The sequence below is a fragment of the Cervus elaphus genome, chromosome 18 (assembly GCF_910594005.1).
Source record: "Cervus elaphus chromosome 18, mCerEla1.1, whole genome shotgun sequence".
Classification (NCBI taxonomy): domain Eukaryota; kingdom Metazoa; phylum Chordata; class Mammalia; order Artiodactyla; family Cervidae; genus Cervus; species Cervus elaphus.
The window spans coordinates 112273618-112299025 of NC_057832.1; the positions used below are offsets into that span (position 1 = coordinate 112273618).

General features: G+C 46.8%; 1 protein-coding gene across 2 annotated transcripts in view; it reads left to right on the top strand.

The window, feature by feature from the left end:
- The window catches only part of CLCN1 (chloride voltage-gated channel 1), a 38738-nt gene extending 14351 nt beyond the window's left edge, over positions 1-24387 (top strand). For both annotated transcript variants that reach the window (XM_043872051.1, XM_043872053.1), the window contains exons 8-23: positions 1786-1911; positions 2366-2450; positions 2677-2778; positions 3094-3178; positions 3443-3592; positions 10700-10769; positions 10958-11068; positions 12992-13205; positions 13457-13590; positions 17309-17553; positions 17846-17957; positions 18304-18383; positions 18606-18644; positions 23047-23151; positions 23248-23334; positions 23854-24387. In XM_043872051.1, the coding sequence (XP_043727986.1) occupies positions 1786-1911; positions 2366-2450; positions 2677-2778; positions 3094-3178; positions 3443-3592; positions 10700-10769; positions 10958-11068; positions 12992-13205; positions 13457-13590; positions 17309-17553; positions 17846-17957; positions 18304-18383; positions 18606-18644; positions 23047-23151; positions 23248-23334; positions 23854-24228 (2120 nt within the window). In that variant the 3' untranslated portion in view covers positions 24229-24387. The remainder of the gene's footprint in view (positions 1-1785; positions 1912-2365; positions 2451-2676; positions 2779-3093; positions 3179-3442; positions 3593-10699; positions 10770-10957; positions 11069-12991; positions 13206-13456; positions 13591-17308; positions 17554-17845; positions 17958-18303; positions 18384-18605; positions 18645-23046; positions 23152-23247; positions 23335-23853) is intronic.
- The last annotated feature ends 1021 nt before the right edge of the window (positions 24388-25408 follow it).

Below are 25408 nucleotides of genomic sequence, written 5' to 3' on the forward strand. Positions count from 1 at the left end.
ATCCCAGAGAAGGGGGACTGGTTCCCAGAGAAGGGGAACCACAGTATATCCTCTGCCCAAATGCAGCAGCTGTTCCACATGGGAGCAACCGTTAGGCCACCCTCACCGTGGCATAAATGACTTCCTATCACCATTGACTGTCGCCTGCAGCAGAAAGGGCTGGAATCCTGAGAAATCAAGAAGATTTCTTGATTTCAATCAGAAGCCCTGAGAAATCAAGAGATGTGACTTTTGGAATCTAGAACAAGGGGAAGAAAATGGCTTGGATGTGAGAGGCCACGGGAAATGGGAAGCAGGTGGTGGGGTTGTGGGGTGGGGGGGTCTCAGCCAGCCAGTAGCCACAGAGAAGCAAGGGACAGTAACCCGACCTAGTTCACAGGCTTTCCTGGGGCTCTTTCCACTCATGGTCACACAAGGTCACCCATCAATGAGTGGCAGACCCAGGGTTCAAACCCAAGGCTCACTCTGAAGCTAGGCTCTTCCCACATCAACTGAGGACTTGTGGATTAGAAGAGGCCCAAGGGCAATCAGGAGCATCAAGCTGGGGGCGACATAAAATGGCGTCTCAAGACCCCCTCCGGGAACCCGCGCCCGCCTGACCTTAACTTCACCTCAAACGGAAGTGCCTTCGGCCCTTTCGGAAGTCACTTTCCCCTCACCTTAAGGACTACAAAGCCACCGGACGTGACGTATAGGTCACATGGTGGTGCGGGGGCGGGGCTAGGGAAGAAACATCCCCAGCGGGCATGTGGCCGCGGGTTTTGCATGGTCCAATGAGGGCGGGCGGCGTGGCCAGGCCTGGTGGCGACGATGATGCGCCTTTCTTGTTTTCCTTCTTCAGCTCTGATAAAGATGAGGCTTAGCCAGGTGTTAGGTAATTCTGTTGTCACTTTCCACTTTGCATCTAATCATAGTCTTCTCTCCGATTTGTGGTATGTGTAAAGATTATTTTCTTTGTATCTTTAATGCCCTTGTTAGCTTTCTTCCTTTGTTTCCACCAGCTCTTGCTCTTTCTGTTTATTTACCTTCTCATTTCTGCTCCAGCATCTACTTTCAGAAACAGGACAACTTAGGACTCTAAATTAGCTTGCCTTCTACCTCACCCTCCTTTCTTGAGCATAATGGTTTGTAACTTCTTTGAGCTTCTTGGTTTCCCCTGCTGGATCTGGTCCTTTTAAGTCAGGTTTTTACATTTTAATTTCAAAAAATATTAATGAATCCTCTCTTGGAATACTGAATACTGTCAGCTCTTACAAAGTCCCTTCCTTTTTGTTTTTCTTATTTCTTCCCTAAACATTGCCATGGTACATGGCACTAGGAGAAGGGAGGAGAGATTGTGGGGGTGGGAGGGGGGCGTTATGGGGAGTCCCTGTAAATCTTGAGCTCTGCTTGGTACTCTGGTGAGCACTCACTGTGGAAGTTTTCCCTCTTGTAACTTTTCTGCAGAAAATTTTCAGATCCCTGTGGATATCAGACAACTGTGAATTCCACCCAGCCCTGATTTCAAAGGGGTGGAACAGGCACGACAGTTCACGTGTTGTGGGTTAAAGCCCCCTCATTTTCCATCCTCTCTGTATCTTGTTGGACCATCTCTCTGGTCTGCAAAAACTGCTAGCATGGGCAGGTATATGGTTTAGAGCATGGTATACTCCAAGAGACCATCCGTTCCCACTACTGCTTCCCCCTCGTGGCTCAAGGAGCCAAAGCTCCTGGGGTCCCTGGGGTGGGGGTGTGGGAGAGAGCCTTACCCTGGCCTGCACCTGACCCGATTTCCTTGCCCTGTAGGAGTGCTGTTTAGCATCGAGGTCACCTCTACCTATTTCGCTGTGAGGAACTACTGGCGAGGATTCTTTGCAGCCACGTTCAGCGCCTTTGTTTTCCGAGTGCTGGCTGTGTGGAACAAGGATGCTGGTAACATGGGAAGCATCATCTGGGAAGTGGGACTAAGGCCCAAGGGTATATAGAGGGCAAGGGTACAGGTCGTGGAGTAGGGGAGTGTCTCTGCCAGTTGTTTAGTCGTTAAGTCGTGTCTGACTCTTCTGCAACCCCACGGGCTGTAGCCCACCAGGCTCCTCTGTGCATGGAATTTTCCAGGCAAGAATACTGGAGTGGGTTGCCATTTCCTTCTCCAGGGGATCTTCCTGATCTAGGCATGGAATCTGTATCTCCTGCCTTGCCAGGCAGATTCTTAACCGCTGAACCACCAGGGAAGCCTGTCTCTGCCAGTAGTGTTAAGGAAAAAGGAATTAAATAGAGGGGATAGTGGGTTTGGAGGAAGCTTTAATCCTGAAAACTGATGACCTTGGGTCCTTCTCGATGGCTTCTGTGACACTCCCACTATGACCTTGGTCTTTCCATCCTGTAGTCACCATCACAGCCCTCTTCAGAACCAATTTCCGAATGGACTTCCCCTTTGACCTGCAGGAACTCCCAGCCTTTGCGATTATTGGGTCAGTGGCTTGGCTGCTCTGGGAGTGCGGGGGGGGCGGGCAGGGTTGGGGCAGAGCTTTGGATTGGAAAGGACCCAAGCTGGGAAGTTGGCATGGGCAGGGGTAAGGTGGAAATTGCTGGGGGGGAGGTGGGTAGAAAGGGCAGGTGGACGCCTGGTATTTGCTTCCCTGCAGTGGCCAGGGCCGAGGGGTGAGGGTTTCATTTCTGTATGGCTTCCACCCTCAGGATTTGCTGTGGGTTCCTGGGAGCTGTGTTTGTGTATCTGCATCGCCAAGTCATGCTCGGCGTCCGAAAGCACAAAGCCCTCAGCCAGTTTCTGGCTAAGCAGTGAGTCACTGCCCTACCCGTTTACTCTCTGGTTTCTCCAAGAGTTCCTCCCTTTTAATCTTGGCGGAAGGCGTTAAATGCCTTTCGGTGGCTTGTGATAAAATACAGAAGCCCGGATACCCTACTAGGGACGAGCGGTGTGGTTTCCCCTTTAAAGATTGCTTATTGGTGGAGAGAGTGCTCCGTTTAATGGCCTGAGACCACAGGGGACACCAGGAAACTTCGGATTCCCAGGGTCCAGTGTGGCATCCACTGTGGGTTGGCCAAATCAGGATGAGGATTAATTCTAAGTAATTAATCCTGTTTCTTTTCCAGCCGCCTGCTCTATCCTGGAATCGTCACCTTTGTCATCGCCTCCTTCACCTTTCCACCAGGAATAGGGCAGTTCATGGCCGGAGAGGTCAGCTCCAAGGGTGACCTTTGAGGGTGGGGGTCAGGTCACTGAGACTAAACCAGGATGGGACCACGTGGAAAAGAGGAAGTGGCGCAGGTGACCCTCGGGCTTCTGAGCATACATGTTTTTGCCCACGGATGGCATCGCTCCCTAAGAAAAAAGCGGAAAGGGACCCATGAAAAATGAGACCAGGGAATCGGTTCTCTTTAAAAAAATGGAAGTACCGAACATCTCTGGAGAACTGCTCCCTTTTGCTTCCTCCTCTCACAGCTGATGCCTCGGGAAGCCATCAGTACCCTGTTTGACAACAATACGTGGGTAAAACATACAGGGGACCCGGAGAGCCTGGGCCGGTCAGCTGTGTGGATCCACCCCAAAGCCAGTGTTGTTATCGTCCTCCTCCTCTTCTTCATCATGAAGGTACCTCTCCCTACACCCCTGACTCCCTGAGCTTCTGTTTTCAATCTAGGAACCAGGGTTTGCGTAAGGGGTGTGTGTGTGTGTGTGTGTGTGTGTGTGCGCCCCGTGTATCTGACTCTTTGCGACCCCATGGACTGTAGCCCACCAGGCTTCTCTGTCTATGGGATTTTCCAGGCGAGTACTGGAGTGGGTTGCCATTTCCTCATACATCTCATGCATTGGTAGGCAGATTTTTTACCACTAGCGCCACCTGTGGAGAAGGAAATAGCACCCCACTCCAGTACTCTTGCCCGGAAAACCCCATGGACTGAGGAGCCTGGTAGGCTGCGGTCCATGGTGGGGGGGGGGGGGTGGTCCTTAAGAGTGGGACACAACTGAGCGACTTCACTTTCACTTTTCATTTTCATGCATTGGAGAAGGAAATGGCAACCCACTCCAGTGTTCTTGCCTGGAGAATCCCAGGGACGGGGGAGCCTGGTGGGCTGCTGTCTATGGGATCGCACAGAGTCGGACACGACTGAACCGACTTAGCAACAGCAGCAGCACCACCTGTGAAATCGTGAAATCCGTCTGAGCCACTAGGGAAGCTCCTTTGCATAAGGTGAAAGTGAAAGTGAAGTTGCTCAGTCGTGTCCGACTCTTTGCAACCCCATGGACTGTAGACTACGAGGCTCCTCCATCCATGGGATTTTCCAGGCAAGAGTACTGTAGTGGGTTGCCATTTCCTTCTCCATAAGGTAGGGAAGGGTAAAACTTGGCCTGGTCTTTGTCCAACCTCAAAAGGAACAACTTGGAAATCAGAGCCTAAGTATTAATAAGTTGCTCATCTAGAAAACTGAACCAATATCTGGGTTAATGTTCCATTCATGTCAACTTCATGATGTTGTCATAATTATTATAACCCTTCTAAAGGTTCCACTTGCTAAATTATTGAGACACCGCAGCCGCTGAGTAAATAGGGACAAGACAGAGCTTAAGCAATACAATAACTGTGTGAAGACCTCAGATAAATTAACCAAATCTCTCCACATATTAGATAATTAGGTACTTCATCTCCAGCATCTGATTACCCATTTTCAGATGATTTGCATATCCATTTTTCTCCCAGTCTGGTGGATAATCTCTTCTCTAGAATTGCAAAAGAGATAAAATATTTAAATCCATTTTATTAGTGACTATAAATAATTTTTACAATATTATTATTCTCTATTGAGGTAGTGAGGCTGTGAGGATTTTGCCATTCTTAAACCATTTTCTTCTAACTTAAGTTAGGAAACAAAAGCTGATCTCTTTTACTTACATTGGTTCTTTCTCATATCTTCCCATCAAGGATCACATGGATATAGACTTTTCAGTTACTGCCTTGTACAAGGTTATTTTTATTTCCACCCCTGGTTGTGACATCTGTTATAATTGCTGTTTGTCTTTTTCTCTCTTTTTGATGATTGCCTCATTATTAATAGTATGTCTTGTCTGAATAGCCCATGATTTTCCTGTATATATTTGGAGCAGAAAATGGCAACCCACTCCAATTTTCTCACCTGGAGAGTCCCATGAACAGAGGAGCCGGGTGGGCTCCAGCTCATGGGATCACGAGTCAGACATGACTTAGTGGCTAAACCTTGTCTGAATAGCCCATGATTTTTCTCTATATATTAGGGTTTTCATTTGATTTTCTTTTCAACAAATCCAAGTAACGATTCTATTTTAGTCTATAGCACAATTTTTTACATACATTTTAGTGGATTTAACAATACTTTTGGGCAGACTTTAGATGAATCCACAAAACTTGATATGTTTAAAATAAAATATAGACAATAAAGCAGGGGGCATCTAGATGTTCAGAATCATGCATAAGGAGTGTTCTGGTTGGTGTTATCACTGGATACCTTGCCTTTTAAGAATTCACCAGCAAAAGGCAGTTCTTCTCTTCTTCATTCCCATATAATTTACCAAAGTCAGAGAGTTCTGTCCACATTGAACTTTCATGTTTATTAAGTTATTCTTTTTTAAAGAGAATCTTTTTTAAAAAATTAATTATTTTTGGCTGCACTGGGTCTTTGTTGCTGCACGTGGGGTTTCTCTAGTTGCAGCGAGTGGGGGCTACTGTCTAATTGCGGTATGCAACTTATTCTTGATACTTACTGTGAAACTCTATTTCTATAGGATATGAGTCACTAAGTTATATTGTAATAGCTGTAGTGGGTTCATTCATCCATTTATTCAGCAAGTGTTCTAATGCACCTACTGTGTGCCAAATATGAGATACTTAATTATTGATCTTTGGCATATCTAATGCTTGTAGTTGGAAAAAGTTATTTAAAAATTTCTAATTGGTTTTTTGCTGCTCATTTAATGTACTTGTCAATGGTCTTATGATTAGAGATACCAAGTGCTTGACATACCAGGTTCCAGCTCTGTCACTTATGTTTTCAGGATTTGCTTTGGGGTTCTGGGAGCTGTATTTATGTATTCTGTTTCTTATTCCATTCTACATGGGTTAATTGAGTCTATGGCTTCCATATTTTGCACACCCACTTTATTAATTAGATCATTTTCATTTCTTCCTTCAAAAGATTTGATATTTTTTAGTCATAAACTTCTCCGTGTCTTGCTAGGGATCTGATTTTTCATTATAGAGTTTATCTTCTCTAATTTATAAACCCCAGCTCCTTGTAATTAGCTGTTGAGCATACAAACCCATCTGCAGCAACCAAGTCCAAGTTTTGATGGCATCTCAGGATTTATTGTTCAATGATAATAATTCTGTGTTTGTGATACTCCTCTAGATTGAACTGTTTCTTTGGGATCATATATATTTTTGAAACATTAAGCATTTGAAAATTTTTGGAGAAACAAAATTCTGTATATATTTTCAACATCTCCTTCATGCCTCACCTCATTTCCTCAGATATTTCCCAAGCATATCTCTGGATCCCACTTTACAGAATGAGGTTTATTCTGAGAAACCTACTTGGATTATGTAGAAGGACTAAGCTGTATGTCACTCACTAATTTCTTACTTAATTACATCCTCATTAATGTCTACATATAAGAGAGTCCAGAAAAGAAACTCAGGGCTTTCCTGGCAGCTCAGGGATAAAGAATCCACTTGCCAATGCTGGAGACACGAGTTTGATCCCTGCTCTGGGAAGATCCCACATGCCACGGAGCAGATAGGCCCGTGTACCATGACTATTGAGCCTGTGCTCTGGAGCCCGGGCGCTACAACTACTGAAGTCCGGGTGCCCTGGAACCTGTGCTCCACAGTGAGAGGCGAGAAGTGCTGTCACAGCTGGAGAGTAGCCCTCGCTTGCCACAGCTAGAGAAAACCCCGGGCAGCGACAGAGACCCAGCACAGCTGATAAATAAATAATTTTTTTTTAAGAAAAGCAGCTCACATTTCTTGGGCTATATTTCAAGCCCAACAGTTTGCAGCCTGCCTGTACTATTCTATAATATTCTAAATGTAAAGCTATCCACTGCTATAAATCTACATTACCTAGTTATCACTGCTTCCAGCATCTTCACTCTCCTATCACTGGACATATAACCATACCCTTATTTCCAAAATGGGGACAGTAAAGATACCTAACCACATTAAAACATAGAATTGACTAGAACTATTTTTCCACAGTCTGATTTGAAATTTAGCCCATGTGGTCTTCTGGCAGTATCCGTGTTCACAGATTGGATTCTCAGTTCAGCTCTTTTATAAAACACTGATGAAGGGAACTTCCATCTTCTCAATTTTAAGACATGGAAAGTTATCATCTTGTTGTGAGTCTGGTGTGTCTCTAATGAGTATGAATATGATTACAACATCTCCATTTCCTTTTTAATGAGTCTAACGTTATTAGCTAGTATCATTGAGTTCTCAATACAGCCCGAGGCTCTGGAGAATTCTTGCCTAATCTTCCCTTGGTTCCTCCTTGTGAAGCATCTAAATAAAACACAATCTGTGAGAAGGGGTCTCTAGTTTCCCACTTCTCTAGAACTGGGGGCTTAAAATCTTGGGAGTAATTTGTGTTCCAGATCACTTGCCCTGCTTCTGGATTTTCCCTTTTGTGTGCTAACAACTCAAAAAGTTTGCTAGTGTCAAGCATCCACCTCTGTGCTGCAGGAGTTGATAACTTTCAGCTTCCTGTGATGCTGATCCTGTTCTTACGCGTATCTTGGAAGATAATCTAAAGTTCATCCTCTGAAATCAGACGCATCGGCCACCTATTATCTGTATTACTGGAGCTTTCAGATTAACCTGAGCCTACAAAATCCCTTATGGCTTTCATGTACTTATTCCAAAGAGATAGTAGGGAATAGTTCAAGAGGTTTCCAAATGTTATATGAGTCAGGATCCCTTAAGAAGCTTAAACTATCAGCATCTAGAACTCCGTCTCCAGACAGACCAGTGGGGTAGCCTTCCATGATGTCTGCTCATCACAGTTCAAACAAGTTCCCCTGCAAGCATTACTGGTGTGTGTTTTAAGCAAATATTAGCTCCGAGAAGCATTTTCGCTTTGTATGAATACTGTTTGACGAAACTCTTCTTTCTTTCCTTCCTTCCTGCCTACTTAACTTACCTTCCTACCTCCTACCTACCTACCTCCTACCTACCTACATCCTACCTGCAATTACTGAGCACTGTGCTGGTACTGAGAGAAGGCAGAGACAAGGCAAACGCTTGTTACACACACAAGGAATTTGCAATCTGCAACCCTCTTCATTTATACATTTAACTCTGCTGTTCTCAACTTTGCTGTTTTAAATAGTTCTATTCTGACAATTGTAGAAGGAAATGACAACTCACTGAGGTATTCCTGCCTGGAGACTCCCATGGGCAGAGGAGCCTGGTGGGCAAAGGTCTATAGGGTTGCAAAGAGTTGGACACGACTGAAGTGACTTAGCATGCACACGTGCATTCTGACAAATATGTATTTAGCTTGATCTCAGAGCTTCTGGGACAAAGGCTTCTCAGAGCCTTTATCATTGTCTTTTTTCTAAATTTATTTTTAATTGCGGGCAAATTGCTTTACGATGTTGTGTTGGTTTCTGCCGTATGTTTATCACTGTCTTTTGAGGTCAGCCCTGGCTCAAGGGAATCTCTCTAAGGTTCAGAAAGTGAGAAACTTTATTTTCATTAGTTTACAATAAAGTTGGTACAGTTTTTCATCTTTGTGATCCCATGGGCTATACAGTTCATGAAAGTCTCTAGGCCAGAATACTGGAGTGGGTAGCTTTTCCCTTCTTCAGGGGATCTTCCCAACCCAGGGATCAAACCCAGGTCTCCCACATTGCAGGCAGATTCTTTACCAGCTGAGCCACAAGGAAAGCCCATATTCGCAGCAGAGTAGGCAAAAGAACTGAGAAATAGAATGCGAAAAAGACTAGTGATTGAACTTTTGAAATATCTGTAAAAGAAACAAAAATATGCAACATAATATATAAATTAAGCAACCGGTTTACATATGACTTCCAAAATAAGTAAACCAATCTTAGAAAAAGGTCTCAAACTAATTTGGTGAAGGATGACAGCAGCTAAGGGTCAAAACAAATTCAGTTCATTTCAGTCGCTCAGTCGTGTCAGACTCTTTGCGACCCCATGAATCGCAGCATGCCAGGCCTCCCTGTCCATCACCAACTCCCGGAGTTTACTCAAACCCATGTCCATGGAGTCGGTGATGCCATCCAGCCATCTCATCCTCTGTCATCCCCTTCTCCTCCTGCCCCCAATCCCTCCCAGCGTCAGGGTCTTTTCCAATGAGTCAACTCTTCACATGAGGTGGCCAAAGTATTGGAGTTTCAGCTTCAGCATCAGTCCTTCCAATGAACACCCAGGATTGATCTTCTTTAGGATGAACTAGTTGGATCTCCTTGCAGTCCAAGGGACTCTCAATAATCTTCTCCAACACCGCAATTCAAAAGCATCAATTTTTCAGCACTCAGCTTTCTTCACAGTCCAACTCTCACATCCGTACATGACCACTGGAAAAACCATAACCTTGACTAGACGGACCTTTGTTGGCAAAGTAATGTCTCTGCTTTTTAATATGCTATCTAGGTTGGTCATAACTTTCCTTCCAAGGAGTAAGCATCTTTTAATTTCATGGCTGCAGTCACCATCTGCAAAACAAATTACCAGGATAAAAATATTTACAACTGAAAAACTGCACCAACTTTATTGTAAACTAATGAGAAATAAAGTTTCTCATTTTCTGAACCTTAGAGAGATTCCCTTGAGCCAGGGCTGACCTCAAAAGACAATGATAAATGTATGGCAGAAACCAACACAACATCATAAAGCAATTGTACATATTACTTTTGCTAAAATCATCCCAATTCCTTTTGGAATTCTACCTTGGCCTTGGAGTTCTTTTCTATGACACTGGCTGGCTTAGCTGGCTCTTGCAATGTGCTCTTGCAAGTTGGTCAGGACAGATCTGATTTTCTGATCTTTGTTGAAGGTGATTTGATGTTAAAGGAAAATGTTAAAGCAAATGGCTCGGCCAGGGCCGTCTTCACTCCAGGTTCCTTTGTGAGGTTTGCCATGTAGATGGCTTTGTAAATAACCTTACTGAAGCTAAATCAGTCACACAGTAAGTCACTATGACTTGAAGGTGTCTGCCACTTGGAAATGAGGCTCTTTTTCAGAAACATAGTCTGGCCAGGAAAAGATATCCTCAAGGTTCAAGAGCTTCAGGCTGCTCTGCTGAGGTGACCTTTTGGGGTTAAGAGGATACAGTGGGCTAGGGCCCTTTGGGGACAGTGACAGAGGAGTCCCCTGCGGCCCCAATCCTTGTTTTGATCACCTAAAGGCAAATATTGTCACTCCAAGTAGGAGCGATTTGGGTTAACTGTCTGGAAGAACCTTCTTATAATGTTGTCTTTGGTGATATCTTAGCCTGAGTGCTCCATGCTTTTTTTGGTTCTGGGGGAAGGTGACAGACAAGATGACTTCCAGAAGGATTAGCTCTCCCAGGATTTCTGTAACTCTTGGAACAAGAAGCAGGAAAGTAGTGGGAAGGGGGTTGTGAGTGTGTGTGTGTGTGTGTGTGTGTGTGTGTGTTGGACACAGTCTAGAGGGTGTGCTGATGCCTCTTTTTACCCCAGTTCTGGATGTCCATCGTGGCCACCACCATGCCCATACCCTGCGGAGGTTTCATGCCTGTGTTCGTGCTTGGTAAGTTCTGATGGGAAGCCTGGGATCTTACTGGTGGGTCAGGCTAGGGTACTGTGAAAATAAGGAAAGGCCTGGGATACTGGGGGCTTGAGTTCAGTCTTAGCACCCAAGGAGGCATTGGCTCTTAAAAAATGGAGGATAAAGACCTTGACTCTCTCAACACCTTCCTTCTTTTGGTCTCTCCCTAGGAGCTGCATTCGGAAGGCTAGTAGGAGAGATCATGGCCATGCTTTTCCCAGATGGTATCTTATTTGATGACATCATCTACAAGATCCTACCTGGGGGCTACGCAGTTATTGGTAAGACACACTCCACCCTTCTGTAACCCCAGGTACCCACACTCAGACTCTCCCATGACATCTGCATTCCAGGCTATACAATAATGGTCTTAATTTAATGCTGTTTAATTCAACTTTTATTTAAATAATCAGCCCTTGGCTCTGACTCTAATTAGCTCTCATTAAACATCTTTGAGCCTCCCTATTTCTTCACACAGAATAGGGATTATAGGGATTAAATGAGATAATAAGGATGAGAACATCTAGGATTGCCTCTGAGTATTTGGTAAGGGCTTTTTCTTTTTCTCCAAAGAATCGTGGAAACAACAGTGCTTGTGACTGGCTCGAATACTTCTACCTGCAGGTGTGCTCATGTTGATGAGACTTAGGAACACATGACTAAGAGCTCAGAAATGTGGGCTCTGGTCTCATCCCTACCTCTTGTCACTGGATGACCATGGGGCAGATTACCTGCCTTTCTGCACCTTAGTTTCTTTATTCTAAAATGACTTTGAGATGTCTTACACTCCTAACATTTTAAGAGTCTGAGATTATCTTTTCCCATTACATGTATAGTCCCTTCCACCCAAAAACCATGTTTAACAAAATGACCAGGATATTCCCTAGAATTATTATGCTTCCTCCCTCCCTCTCCTCTTTACTAAAATCCCATGACATCTAAGGCCATGCTTCCTTTGATATAGACGAACTAATCAGCTTTATAGAACACAAGGTGACCTTAGTCCCCCATCACAGTTCTATACAGAAACTTCTTGCATCTGCGATTATTCCCTATCTTCACGCCTCTCAGATATCCCTTCAACCTCCCTGGTAGACATTTCCCTTAGCATGCATGCGTGCTAAGTCACTTAAGCCATGTCCGACTCTGTGATCCTATGAACTGTAGCCCACCAGGCTCCTCTGTCCATAGGATTCACCAGGCAAGAATACTGGAGTGGGTTGCCATGCCCTCCTCTAAGGGGTCTTTCTGACCCAGGGATCAAACCCATGTATTCTGTGCTTCCTGCATTAGCAGGCGAATTCTTTACCACTGAGCTACCCGGGAAGCCTATGTGTGTATATATATATATATATATATATATATATATATATACACACACACATACATACATTGGCTTATATATGGGATATATATATCTCTCTCCTGTGTTAATGTTCTGTAGTATATTGCATGCACTATCCAGTAAAACCATTCCTCCCAATCTTTATCTTTTGTGACTTTTTCTTATTCTATTTTCATGTGTGGCTTCCCCAGCATCTTTTCTCATAGTATATCTTCCCATGTTTAAATAAGAAATAAAGTTAATGCACTAGGGACTCTTTGGCTGATGGGAAATCATAACCAAAAACAAGTAAGACAGGTTCTATCTTCAAAGAGCTTATGGAATCATAATGTTTTAGACCTGCAAGGGCCTTAGAACTTATCTAATGACCCGTTTCACCTTAGAGATGAGAGCATGGGGTTCCAGAAGGATTAAGTTCTTCTCATACAGTTGAGAAATAGAATCAGGATCTCATTGCTCCAAGCCCACAGCAGAATTCTTGGGTTTTGAGTCCGCTCATGAATTGTTGGCATCAGAACCTGAGGCCCCAAATAAAATGCTGTAAATGGGTTTTTAAAATGCTCAGTTAAGAGTGACCCAATTGTTTAAAAGCAAGGAACAGATAGCACATCACCATATTTTATAAATGAAAATTTGGACACACAGTTTTTTAAGTTGCCAAAGGTCATAGAATGAGATCCAAATGATTTTCTAACAGCTCAGCATTCTAGCCCCTACGTGACACACGGTCATCTCAGGAGCGCTGGCACTGCTCAGGGTCACCTCTCCCCTCCGTGTCACTCCCGTCACACCCCCCACATAGCCGCCGTGCCAAGAAAGGCAGCCCTAACCCAGGGTGCACGTCTGTGTCTGATTCCAGGAGCAGCAGCGCTGACTGGTGCGGTGTCCCACACAGTCTCCACGGCCGTGATTTGCTTCGAACTAACGGGTCAGATTGCTCACATCCTACCCATGATGGTGGCTGTTATCTTGGCCAACATGGTGGCTCAGAGCCTGCAGCCCTCCCTTTATGACAGCATCATCCAGGTCAAGAAGCTACCCTACTTGCCTGACCTTGGTTGGAACCAGCTCAGGTCAGGGGCACCAGCTGGAATTAGCTCAGATCTGATGGGGTGGGGGTGGGAGGTTCTGAGATTGAGAATGAGGTTAGGGTCGATGTCTGGATGCACTGCTTTTTTAAATTTATTTTTATATTCCCATGTACTTAATAATTTTGTGAGTGATCAAATGCATGCTAAAAACTTCATGGGAGGAGTGGAAGGGACTGCCAAGGGACAGGCATATATGGTGGGGCTAACCTCCCCGGTGCTTTCTCCCTCCATAGCAAATTTACAATCTTTGTTGAGGACATCATGGTACGGGATGTGAAGTTTGTTTCAGCTTCCTGCACATACGGGGAGTTGCGAAACCTGCTCCAGACCACCACAGTCAAGACTTTACCACTGGTTGAATCAAAAGGTCAGTGGGAGGGAAGAAAGCAGATTCCTGGGCTAGTGACCTGAACAAAGGCGCCACAGAAGTGCAGGCAGTACTGGGGTGAGCGCTTGTCTGTAGGGGCCACCCAGCCTCTGCTCTTTAGGGAACATAATCGATCATCTTCAAGGAAGGAAAAGCATAGCCATAACACAAGCGCAGGAAGACAGTTAAAAATCCAGTGAAAGAAATACAGTTGATTCTCATTATTCCTTGTAGTTATGTTCTAAAAACTTGCCATGAACACTGAGTTAAGGATACTGTACTGAACGTAGTGGCTCAGCTGGTAAAGAATCCGCCTGCAGTGTGGGAGACCTGGGTTCGATCCCTGGGTTGGGAAGATCCCCTGGAGGAGGGAAAGGCTACCCACTCCAGTATTCTGGCCTGGAGAATTCCATGGACTATATAGTCCATGGGGTCGCAAACAGTCGGACACAACTGAGTGACTTTCACTTCACTGAACCATTGCTCCCGAAGGAAATTCAAGGTGAAGTTCCTGCAAGCCTCTGGTCACATTTTCTTCAAGTAGTCAAAGCAGCATACACTTGTCTTAAATGTGTTTCTCCTTGTGTGTGTGCTTAATTGCTTTGGTCATGTCTGACTCTTTGTGACCTTGTGGACTGTAGCCCTCCAGGCTTCTCTGTCCATGGGGATTCTCCAGGCAAGAACACTGGAGTGGGTTGCCATGCCCTCCTCCAGGGCATCTTCCCAATCCAGGGATCAAACCCATGTCTCTTACTTGTCCTGCATTGGCAGGCGAGTTCTTTACCACCAGTGCCACCTGGGAAGCCCTGTGTTTCTCCTTAAAGACAACTTATTTAATATCTGTTGTTAATCCATTAACTTGGAACTCACCACGACCAACAGCATGATAGCTCATGGCTAAATAAAGCTTATCTAACACATGTATTTTCTACATAAGGCACATCACAGCCTGGGGGCAATTGTAAACAACAAAATCACCATCATGAAACACAAAAATACAAAAATCATGACATTCCATGGATCACGAAAGGAACACTTGTTTATAATATGAAGCTAGAAAAAAGAAAAGGCAGCATATCACTCTGTTCAGACTCAACCGGGAACATGTGCATGGGGCACCTCAGATCTTTTGCTGCTTTACATGTGCCTGTGAATGATGGGGAAAGCACAGCACGTATTATTGATTTTGGGTTATAAATACACTTGAGCCAGTGGGTGAATTCACAAATAGGTAATGGAAGTGGTTTAGTCGATAAATTGTGTCTGGCTCTTGCAACCTCATGGGCTGTAGCTCACCAGACTTCTCTGTCCCTGGGATTCTCCAGGCAAGAATACTGGAGTGGGTTGCCATTTCCTTCTCCAGGGGATCTTCCTGACCCAGGGGTTGAACCTGGGTCTCCTACATTGTAGGTGGATCCTTTACTGACTGAGCCATCAGGGAAGCCTTCACAAATAGGGAATCTGTGAATAATGAGGCTCATCTGTAAATCTTACACCCCCTGAGGTGGCTCTCTTTGCCCCATGGCTAAATGACAGTTGTTCTTTAATACCCAATTTAAGGAGCAGATGAGACTGTTCCATGTGAAGGAGTAAACATGTTTGATAAGTAGTGATTTCACTTCCTTCACCATCCTTTCTGCCCACCTCTGACACTTAATCTTGCTTCGTATTACTTCTTATTGTGGTTTCTATATCCATGTCTTATCTTCCTCACTAGATTCGGTATCCTTTGAGGGCTGAGACTATAACATCTGTCTCCCTCAGACTTCTTCCTTATAGGTATTTACCAGATATTAAATAAATATTTGTCTAATGTTTGAATTAGTGTGATGGAATCATAGGGCCGTTTGAAGCCATTTAAATTATTAGCTCTAATTTCAGATGATTAGAATATCCAAATTACCTTAGTTTCAATATTTTCCCAAATACCTTTCAGTGGCCTCTAAAGCAGAGGAACACAGGATGGGTTGCAGGGTTTTAATAGTAATGACTAAGACTTAACAGGTAAAGGATCTGCCTGCCAATGCAGGAGACATAAGAGATGCAGGTTCAATCCCTGGGTCAGGAAGAACCCCTGGAGGAGGACATGGCAACCCACTATTCTTGTCTGGAGAATTCCATGGACAGAAGAGCCTGGCGAGCTACAGTCCTTAGGATCGAACAGTCAGAAGGACTGAAGCGACTTAGCATAGCACACAGCACAAGACCGAACAGTAAGATTTATCTCAGTTACACCGCCTTAATGTTGGACTTCTTTCTACTTTTTTTTAATCTTGGACTTCTAAGGTGATGCTAGTGGTAAAGAACCTGCCTGCCAATGCAGGAGATGTAAGAGACATGGGGGTCAATCCGAGAGATATGGGTTTGATCCCTGGGTCAGGAAGATGCCCTGGAGGAGAGCATGGCAACCCACTCTAGTATTCTTGCCTTGGAAATCCCATGGACAGAGGATCTTGGCAGGCTACAGTCCATAGGGTTGCAAAGAGTCTGAAGTGACTTAGCACGCATGCAATCTTATGGTCTTAGAATGCAATGAAAATGTTAATGATAGTAACGGAATGCTAATAAATATAAAGGGCTTCCCTGGTGGCTCAGAGGTTAAAGTGTCTGCCTGCAGTGCAGGAGACCCGGGTTCGATCTCTGAGTCGGGAAGATCCCCTGGAGAAGGAAATGGCAACCCACTTCAGTATTCTTGCCTGGAGAATCCCATGGAGGGAGGACCCTGGTAGGCTACAGTCCATGGGGTCGCAAAGAGTCAGACACGACTGAGCGATTTCACTCACTCACTCACTCAATAAATATAAAAGAACTTTTCTTGAAAAAGGAGGCATTATGTCTATGCCTAGAAGGACCCAGAGTATTTTAGTGATTAAACATCAGATATCCTTGTAGCCTTTTTTCAAAGTATTGGGTTGGTCAAAAAGTTCATTTGGGTTTTTCCATAAGATGATACGGGCTTCCCTAGTGGCTCAGATGGTAAAGAATCCGCCTGCAATGCGGGAGGCCTGGGTTCAATCCCTAGATTGGGAAGATCTCCTGGAGGAGGGCCTGGCATCCCACTCCAATATTCTTGCCTGGAGACTCCTATGGACAGAGGAGCCTGGCAGGCTACAGTCCCTGAGGTCATAAAGAGTCGGACATGACTGACTGACTAAGCATAGCACACAGCACATAAGATGATCCAGAAAACCCAAACAAACTTTTTGTCCAGCCCAATATAGTCCCATATCAGTGTGAATGGTTTTTAATGTGTCTTCTTTTGGAGACAGAGTTGATGAGCCTATTTTAATTCCTAGTTCACCTGTTTGCAAACTGTCTATGTAAGGACTGCATCAAAATAAGTACAAATTAGCACCAGTTAATATACTCTCATGGAGAAGGAAATGGCAAACCACTCCATTATGCTTGCCTGGGAAATCCCATGGACAGAGGAGCCTGGTGGGCTATAGTCCATGGGGTTCCAAAGAGTCGGACACGACTGAGCAACTGAATAACAACAATGTACTCTCAATTGAGTCCCTAAGTGCTAAATGGGTGAAATAAAAGGAACTGAGTGAGGTTCAGTCCTGAAAGACTTTGGAAATGAGTTTTTAGGAAGAGAGGGTAAGAGCTGAAAAGAGTCGGGCGCTGGGCTGAGTCCCTGACTCCATCCTGTGGAGAGAGGGGCGAGGGGGGGGGGGATCGAGCTGTCCTCAGGCTGAGCCTGGGTCTCCCCCAGAGTCAATGACCCTGCTGGGCTCCGTGGAGCGGTCAGAACTCCAGTCCCTGCTGCAGCGTCACCTGTGTCCTGAGCGGAGGCTGCGGCTGGCCCAGGACATGGCGAGGAAGCTGTCTGAGCTGCCCTTCGACGGGAAGGTGCGGCCGGCTGGGGTGGGGCGCTCTGGCGCCTGGCCCCAGGGTCGGCCCGAGTCCTTTGCCTTTGTGGATGAAGGTGAAGATGAGGATCTCTACGGGAAGCCCGAGGTAAGCGGGCTGGGAAGGGTCAGGGGAGCGGGACAGATGGGACAAAGGGAAAACAGGAAGAGAGAGGATTGATGCTGATCACTGACAAAGTCTAAGAGATCAGTGCCCCTGCATCCAGGGACTGAAGGAGATGAGGTTGCAAATTTTGGAGCCATGAATATTCAGAGAGCTCTGAGGACTTCTGAACTGGAAAGAACAATAGCATTAGATAGGTTTCCCAGGACACCAGCTGGTACAGACAGGACGAGGTAGCCTCTTCTCTAGGAGTGAGAATTTTTACTGTTCTCTACAGATGCCTTCTCTTCCTCCTCGTCACCCCCTTCCTACTGATCCACTGCCCCCTGAAGAGCCCAATGGGCCCCTGCCCAGCCACAAACAGCAGCTGGAAGCACTGGAGTCTACAGGTAAAGATTCTCCCATCATGCATCTCACCCTTGCCTCACACCTTGTGGGTTGTCTCTGCGTGCTCCTCAACCTAAGGGCTGCTATTATGAGGAGGGATGAGGCCAAGGGATGGTGGGAGGGGATTTCTATTCTTTGAGTCCAATGTTACTGTCCCAAAGTGGGGGGGGGGGGGGCGGCAAGGACTGGATTAGGAGGGTGGCAGAGGGGAGGTCCTATAGAGGTGAGGCACCTAGAAATGCGAACCTGTTGTGACAAAGTATCAGGACAGCTTGGGGTCCCTAACCGTTTCCTCCCAGGATGGATAGTGCTTTGTCTCCATTTCCATCCATTCACCACTCCTCTCAGGTCCAAGACCCTCCATCTTTCAGTCCCTGCTTCGCTGCTTACTAGGCAGAGCTCGCCCCAAAAAGAAGAAAGTGACCCAGGTGAGAAAAGATGTGTTGGGAAAGGGAACTTGTCTTTGAGGAGTGAGAATCCCATGATCCTTAAGGTGGGAGGGAAGAGGTCCCACCAGGGAAGAGAAACTTCATCATATGTAAGGGATGATGGGATAAAAAGAGGCATCTGTGGCCTGGCCAGGGAGAGGCGGTTATGGTTCTACAAGGAAGAAAAGGGAAGGAACTTGGACCTATGTCTTTCTTCTCTAGGATTCAACGGATTTAGTGGATAACATGTCTCCTGAAGAGGTAAGTAAAGGAAACAGGAAGCTGGGGTGAATCATTTTTCTATTTGGTTATGTTTTGTTGGCCTCACTGTGTGACATGCAAAAATCTTAGTTCCTTGACCAGGGATAGAACTCATGCCACCTTCATTGGAAGCATTGAGTGTTAACCACTGAACCACCAGGGAATTCCCTGTCTTGTTAAGTGAAGACATTGCTCTTTTTTTTTTTTCCCCAATCTTCTTCACTGTGTTGTTGTAAGAATAAGATGTGAAGCTAGGCAGAAGGGCACTCTGAGAGGTTGTTCGTGGCGTTTGACTACGGAGTGGTGCTGGGCACATTGCTTGGAGGTGGGGAAACGTGGCGGGGTCCTCCCGGGGACCAGTGTCATTTCAGGAGAAGGAAGTTCTGAGCCGCTGTGTGTAGATGGGCCAGTGGTGCTAGGATGAGCCTTAGAACTTTGGGACGTTAGAGGCATTCTGGACCAGGCAGACGCTATGTGGGAAGGATGACATTTACCTGCAGGAAGATCGCACTGGGCAGCCAACTCATATAAACAGAGGTGGAAGAACAGCATCAAAACTAAAATGGGGAAATCAGTGCCTGGTGAGGTTACTATGCTAGGTTGATCTGGGCCCTGAGACAGGGGACAATGGGAAGATTCCAGGAAGCGAGACTGGGAAGAGCCACAGACTGAGGCCAAATACCGACCACGGTGCCTCCTTGGGACAAATGCCTATTTCTGCAGAGAGGGAGCTGTTGAGTCCACGAGAGAGAAAATCAAGCACTGGGTGGAGCAGGTTGTGCTGACTGACCAGAACATGGCACAGGGAACAGATTGGGAACACGTGGCTGAGCTGTGCAGATCAGAACTACCCTGGGGTGTGGAGAGAGAGCAATAAAATCCATTAGCAACCATTCCATTTAGTCAAGAGAAGGCAAGCTTGCTGCAAAGGCTGAACGGTAGAGCTTTAAAAGTACGTGGCTGAAATATCAGACTTTCTAGCCTTCACAACTATGTAAGCCGATTCCCTGATCCCTACTCACCCATCCACCCTTGTCTCTCTCTCTGAAAGTTGACGTTGCCAGTGGTTGAACATTTTAAATGTACTAAAAGACACTTAATTGTACACTTAAAATGGTTCAAATGGTAATTTTCATGGGAAATTTATCTTGATGTTAAAATATAAAATTAGATATGCAAAAGGAGCAAACAACAAAAAGTATGTAGCTGATAAAATACTATAATGTATATTATCTTCAAAGAAACATCTACTGGATATCCAGAATATATGCATCCATGCGCGCTTATTTCCTCACTTGTGTCTGACTCTTTGGAACTCTATGGACTGTAGCCCACCAGGCTTCTCTCTCCATTGGATTTCCAAGGCAAGAATGATGGAGTGGGCTGCCATTTCTTCCTCCAGGGGATCTTCCTGACCCAGGGATCAACCTGAGTCTCCTGAATCTCCTGCATTCTTTACCACTGTACCACCTGGAAAATCCCATCCAGAATATATATGTGCTAAAAATTAAAAGTACTCAAGATTGGAGGAGAGGGTGGTTAGTGACAGGAGAGAAAGGCAGGTCTTCCCCTTCTCCCCTTGACACCCCTCAAGACACACAACATTTCTGGATAAATGACCTGAAAAATCAAATGGATAATCACAGATGAAAAAAAATTGAACTATTCCTCTACCCACAAGCAGGAATCAGATGGGTCATAACTACAATGAAGGAGTGCTTTACTAGGCTGCTGAAACCAATAATACTTTTTTTTTAATGCACCAAAGAAAGCCAGCTAGTTGATCAGTGAGGTTATTTAATAACCACAGGAAATAAGTTGCAACTAGCGATAAAAAGAAGATAGATGATACATTTTTAGCTGATATCTGTCTCAGGGAAGACTTTAAGCAGCTCTCAACTCCCATGGGACCCACCATGACTCTTTCGAAGGATAAGATACAATAGAAGTCAAACTTCAGGATATTTTGAACAGCGTTTTCAGGCTGGATACAGATGACACCCTTGACAATATCAAGATGAGACCTTTGGGAATAGTCAAAGAATTCAATTCTAGGTCACCTGAAGTCTTTGCTATGACTTGTCTAATTCCGCCGCTCTGTTAGGAATACACACCCATTAGAGTCCCGGTTTGTAACTGATTGAGCTTTTTAAAGTCGTGGATCACATCAAACCTAGAGCAGATGAAAACTGGGGTTCCTGGGACATGATGGGCAGTCAAGGTCGGAAGCCCACCTCTGTGTAATCTTAAGCATTTAAGGACAAACACTTAGGCACTTTGTTCCTCTGTTTTTCCTTATCTGTAAAATAGAGGTAACCATAGGGCAGAGGATTCAAGGAGTGAAGCAATTGGCATAATGCTTGGCACAGAGAAGTGCTTGGTGCGTGTGCACAGGAAATGGTTCTGCTACTGTTGTTCCTCGAGGACAGGGAAAATGGAACCAGGGAGGCCAGAAATGATCAGAGCACAGTGCAGGAGGGCAGCAGCAACCAAACCAGCATCGGCAAGGGTCTCGCTCCCTGTCATTTAAGTAAACCTTGTCTGCAACGTACCTGCTAAGTGGTCATCCATCCTGGGCTGAGTGCTGCCCAACTTTGGGTGGACCTTTAGTCAGGGAAGGTGAAAGTTTGGAAGAGGTGTGATTGTAGTCAGGAAAAAGCAGGAAGGGACAGATGGGGAGAGCGTGGCCCTGTGGACCAAACACTGGACGCGAGATGACCTTCAGTGGGGGATGACCTTCAGTGGGGATGACCCACTGGGCGATGGCCTTCAGTGACGTCCTCTGAAGCTTGAGACGTGTAGATCTGAGCAAACTGAAAAACAAAGACAGTAGAACCTCATTCAGAGGTTGTTGTTCAGTCGCTCAGTTGTGTCCAGCTCTTTGCGATCCCGTGGACTGCAGCACACCAGGCTTCCCTGTCCTTCATCTCCCGGAGCTTGCTCAAATTCATGTCCATTGAGTCAGTGATGCCATCCAACCATCTCATTCTCTGTCATCCCCTTCTCCTCCTGGCTTCAATCTTTCCCAGCATCAAGGTCTTTTCCAATGAGACAGCTCTTGACATCAGGTGGTCAATGTACTGGAGCTTCAGCTTCAGCATCAGTCCTTCCAGAGAATATTCCGAGTTGGTTTCTTTTAGGATTGACTGGTTTGATCTCTTTTCTGTCCAAGGGACTCCTGAACATTTTCTCTAACACTTTCAGAGGGGAATGAGAAGAGGTTACAGAAAATTTAAAATTCATTTATGAGAGCCACAGTGATACTGGATTATTTAGAACCTTGGGGATTTGTGTATGCAAATCTAAAATCCAAAGCACAGTTGAACTTTTGCCTTATTGCTTTAGTCACAGACAAAGCAATGCAATGTAGAACAAAACAACCAAACACACACACACAAAAGTGGCTTGTTTGTGTCAACAAAGTGCCATGTGACCCAGAACAGCTCTTTAAATCCAATAAAGTTTCACCAAGAGCTGCTTTGTAAAAGGTCAGCCTGCAGGTTTCTTCATGACGCACAATGATGGATGCCTCACAGCGCTCTGGAGTTGTTCAGTCCAGAGCTAAGGCAAGTCTAAGATGGAGCAAGACCCACTCTGGTTCTCCCAGAGTTTGCTCAGGCTCATGTCCATTGAGTCAGTGATGCCGTCCAACCATCTCATCCTCTGTTGCCCCCTTCTCCTCCTGCCTGCTATCTTTCGCAGCATCAGAATCTTTTCCAATGAGTTGGCTCTTTGCATCAGGTAGCCAAAACATTGGAGCTTCAGCATCAGTCCTTTCAGTGAATATTCAGGGTTGATTTCCTTTAAGACAGACTGGTTTGATCTCCTTGTAGTACAACAGACTCTAAAGAGTCGTCTCCAGCACCACAGTTCAAAAGCACCAGTTCTTTGGTGTTCAGCCTTCTCCATGGTCCAGCTCTCACAGCCCTAGGTGACTACTGGAAAAACCATAGCTTTGACTAGATGGATATTGTTGACAAGGGGATGTCTCTGATTTTTGATACGTTGTTTAGGTTTGTCATACCTTTTCTTGCAAGGAGTTAAGTGTCTTTTACTTTCATGGCTGCAGTCACCGTCCTCAGTGATTTTGGAGCCCAAGAAAATCACAGGAGTAGTAGAAAACAAGACTGGAAAGATGGGTGGGGAATAGCAAGCGTTTGGGGCACCATGAAGAAGGGGGTGTGTTTTGAGCACCTGAAGCTGAAGGTTGATTTGGGGCTGGAGGAGGGAGGAGAATTTATTGAGGCAAAGGGAAGCGGGCCAGCGACCTGGAGGAGCTGTGATTGATAGTTTTACAGCCTATTTCAGGTTTCCAGGCCAGGAATTGGAGGGCAGTTTTGGGATCAAGGATCTGGGGTTTAAGGGGGCTCCGATATTGGGTGACGGCCCTCCTCTCTGGCAGATTGAGGCCTGGGAGCAGGAGCAGCTGGGCCTGCCTGTCTGTTTTGACTCTTGCTGTATCGACCAGTCCCCCTTCCAGCTCGTGGAGCAGACGACTCTGCACAAGGCAAGTCCTTGCCCACCGCCCTCCCAGCAGGGCTTCCGGGAGGACCGGACGGGCGGGGCCGCCATGCTGACCTTACCCACTGCTCTGTACTCGCAGACCCACACCCTCTTCTCCCTCCTGGGCCTCCACCTTGCTTATGTGACCAGCATGGGGAAGCTGAGGGGCGTGCTGGCCCTGGAGGAGGTAAGAGCAATGTGTTCCCCCTTTGGAGCGGCAATGGGAGGAAGGGGTGAGGTGGGGAGGGGGTGGTTCTAGCATCCAGGAGGTGCTCTGGGTTTCCCACCTGTTTCTCACGCAGAGACTGGAGGGGGTCGGGGGTGGCAGCCCCCTGATCTTATCAGGATGGCATGGGCTTGGAATGGGGGCACAGGGTCTGAGTCACGGTCTCATGGGGTTGCTGCGGTGGAGGGGCGTGGAAAGAGCGGACAAATGGGACGTGGCTGAAGGGGGCCTGAGGGTTGGGGACCGGGCAAAAGAGATCCTGGGTCAGGGCTCTTGAGATTTCACCGCTCTGCAGGTGAGGCTCTTAGTCCATCATGCCTCCTTTTTCCTTTTTCTGTCTTCTCTCTTCGATTCATCCCTGCCACGCCATATCTTTCCCATTCCTTTTCCTTTGATTGTCCATTTCTCCGCTGCTCCTGCCTTGTCATCGTCTTTCCTTCCCCGTGTCCTACCCTCTCTCCCCTTCCCTGTGCTCCCCAGCTGCAGAAGGCCATTGAGGGACACACCAAGTCTGGGGTGCAGCTCCGCCCCCCTCTTGCCAGCTTCCGGAGTACAACTTCCTCTCGGAAGAACACTGGGGTCCCGCTTCCTCCTGCAGAGGGCTGGAGTCTGCCTGACGACGGAGCTGGGGCCACTGGGGCAGGGGACATGACCCCTGCTTCCCCAGAGACCCCCGTGCCACCCCCCTTCCCGGAGCACCCCCTCTCCCAGGCTCTGGCCAAGGCAGAGAGCGAGCTGGAAGAGCTGGAGCTGGTGGAGGGGCCAGGGCCCGAGGAGGAGGAGCTGGCCGACATCCTGCAGGGCCCCAGTCTGCGCTCCACCGATGAGGAGGACGGGGATGAACTGATCCTTTGACTGCCTCCTGCACCTCCTCTCACGGAGGCTGTCGAGGGACCCAGGAGAGAGGGTGTACCGTGTGGGAGAGGGTGCTTCCTGAAGCTGGTGGGGATCACATCAATACATGGCCTCTCCTGGGAGTTTTAAAAAATGTGATCCTTGGAGGAGGAACTGGAATTTGGGCAGGGGGTAGCCTTGGTCAGTCATTTGGGCCATGCCCTCCCATCCCCAGATAGGTTGTGGATCTGTGTGAAGGGCCCCTGATATTCCATGGGCTTCCTAAGTTTGCCCGTGTGTGGATGGGGAATACCTGCCTCTCCCATGCATCCCCCACAACCCGCCCTCCCCCTGCCCCCAGGGTTCTTGTCCCAGTGCCTTCCCGGCCGTACCCATCCTCCCATCAGTTCCCCTGGGGGTGGGTTAATGGAGACCCAGGATGACTCTGGTCCTGCCAGAGCCATGTTGGAGGAGGAGACGGGACTGCCTCATGGCCTCATGGACTGATGGCCCTTGAATGTACTTGCAAACTGTCCCCAGCGCCTTCTCTCAGACCCCTCCACTTGCCCACAGCCACTCCCTGAAATTTGCCTCCAGACTCCACTCTGGCTCCTACTAGAAAGTGAAGTCGCTCAGTTGTGTCCAACTCTTTGCGACCCCATGGACAGTAGCCTACCAGGGTCCTCCGTCCATGGAATTTTCCAGGCAAGAGTACTAGAGTGGGTTGCCATTTCCTTCTCCAGGGGATCTTCCTGACCTGGGGATCGAACCCGGGTCTCCCACATTGCAGGCAGACACTTTACCATCTGAGCTCCCAGGGTCTGGCCTCAATTCCTCGGGCGGGAAAAGGCCATTCCTACATCCCCCTCCATCCTCTATTTAGGCAGTGAGACACGGATATAGAGCCTATTCGGGGGAAGAGCCTAGAAGACGGACAGTCACAGGAAGGCTCTGTGTGGAAGGGGTGGTACCTTGTGGCTCAACAGTCACGCGGCCCTAATGGATTTATTTTACTCCCTCTGGCATCTCGCATTACAGCTTCCTCACCCTCCAGTTTCCAGGTCACTCCCTTTCCCACTGTCGTCTTTGATCTGTCCTGCCCAAGGGTCAGCTCTGTCCTTGAGCTGATCTAGCCGGGGCTTCTCCTGCCCAGAACCGAGGCTCAGGGCAGCTGGGCCACTGGTTTACCCCCACGCTTCTT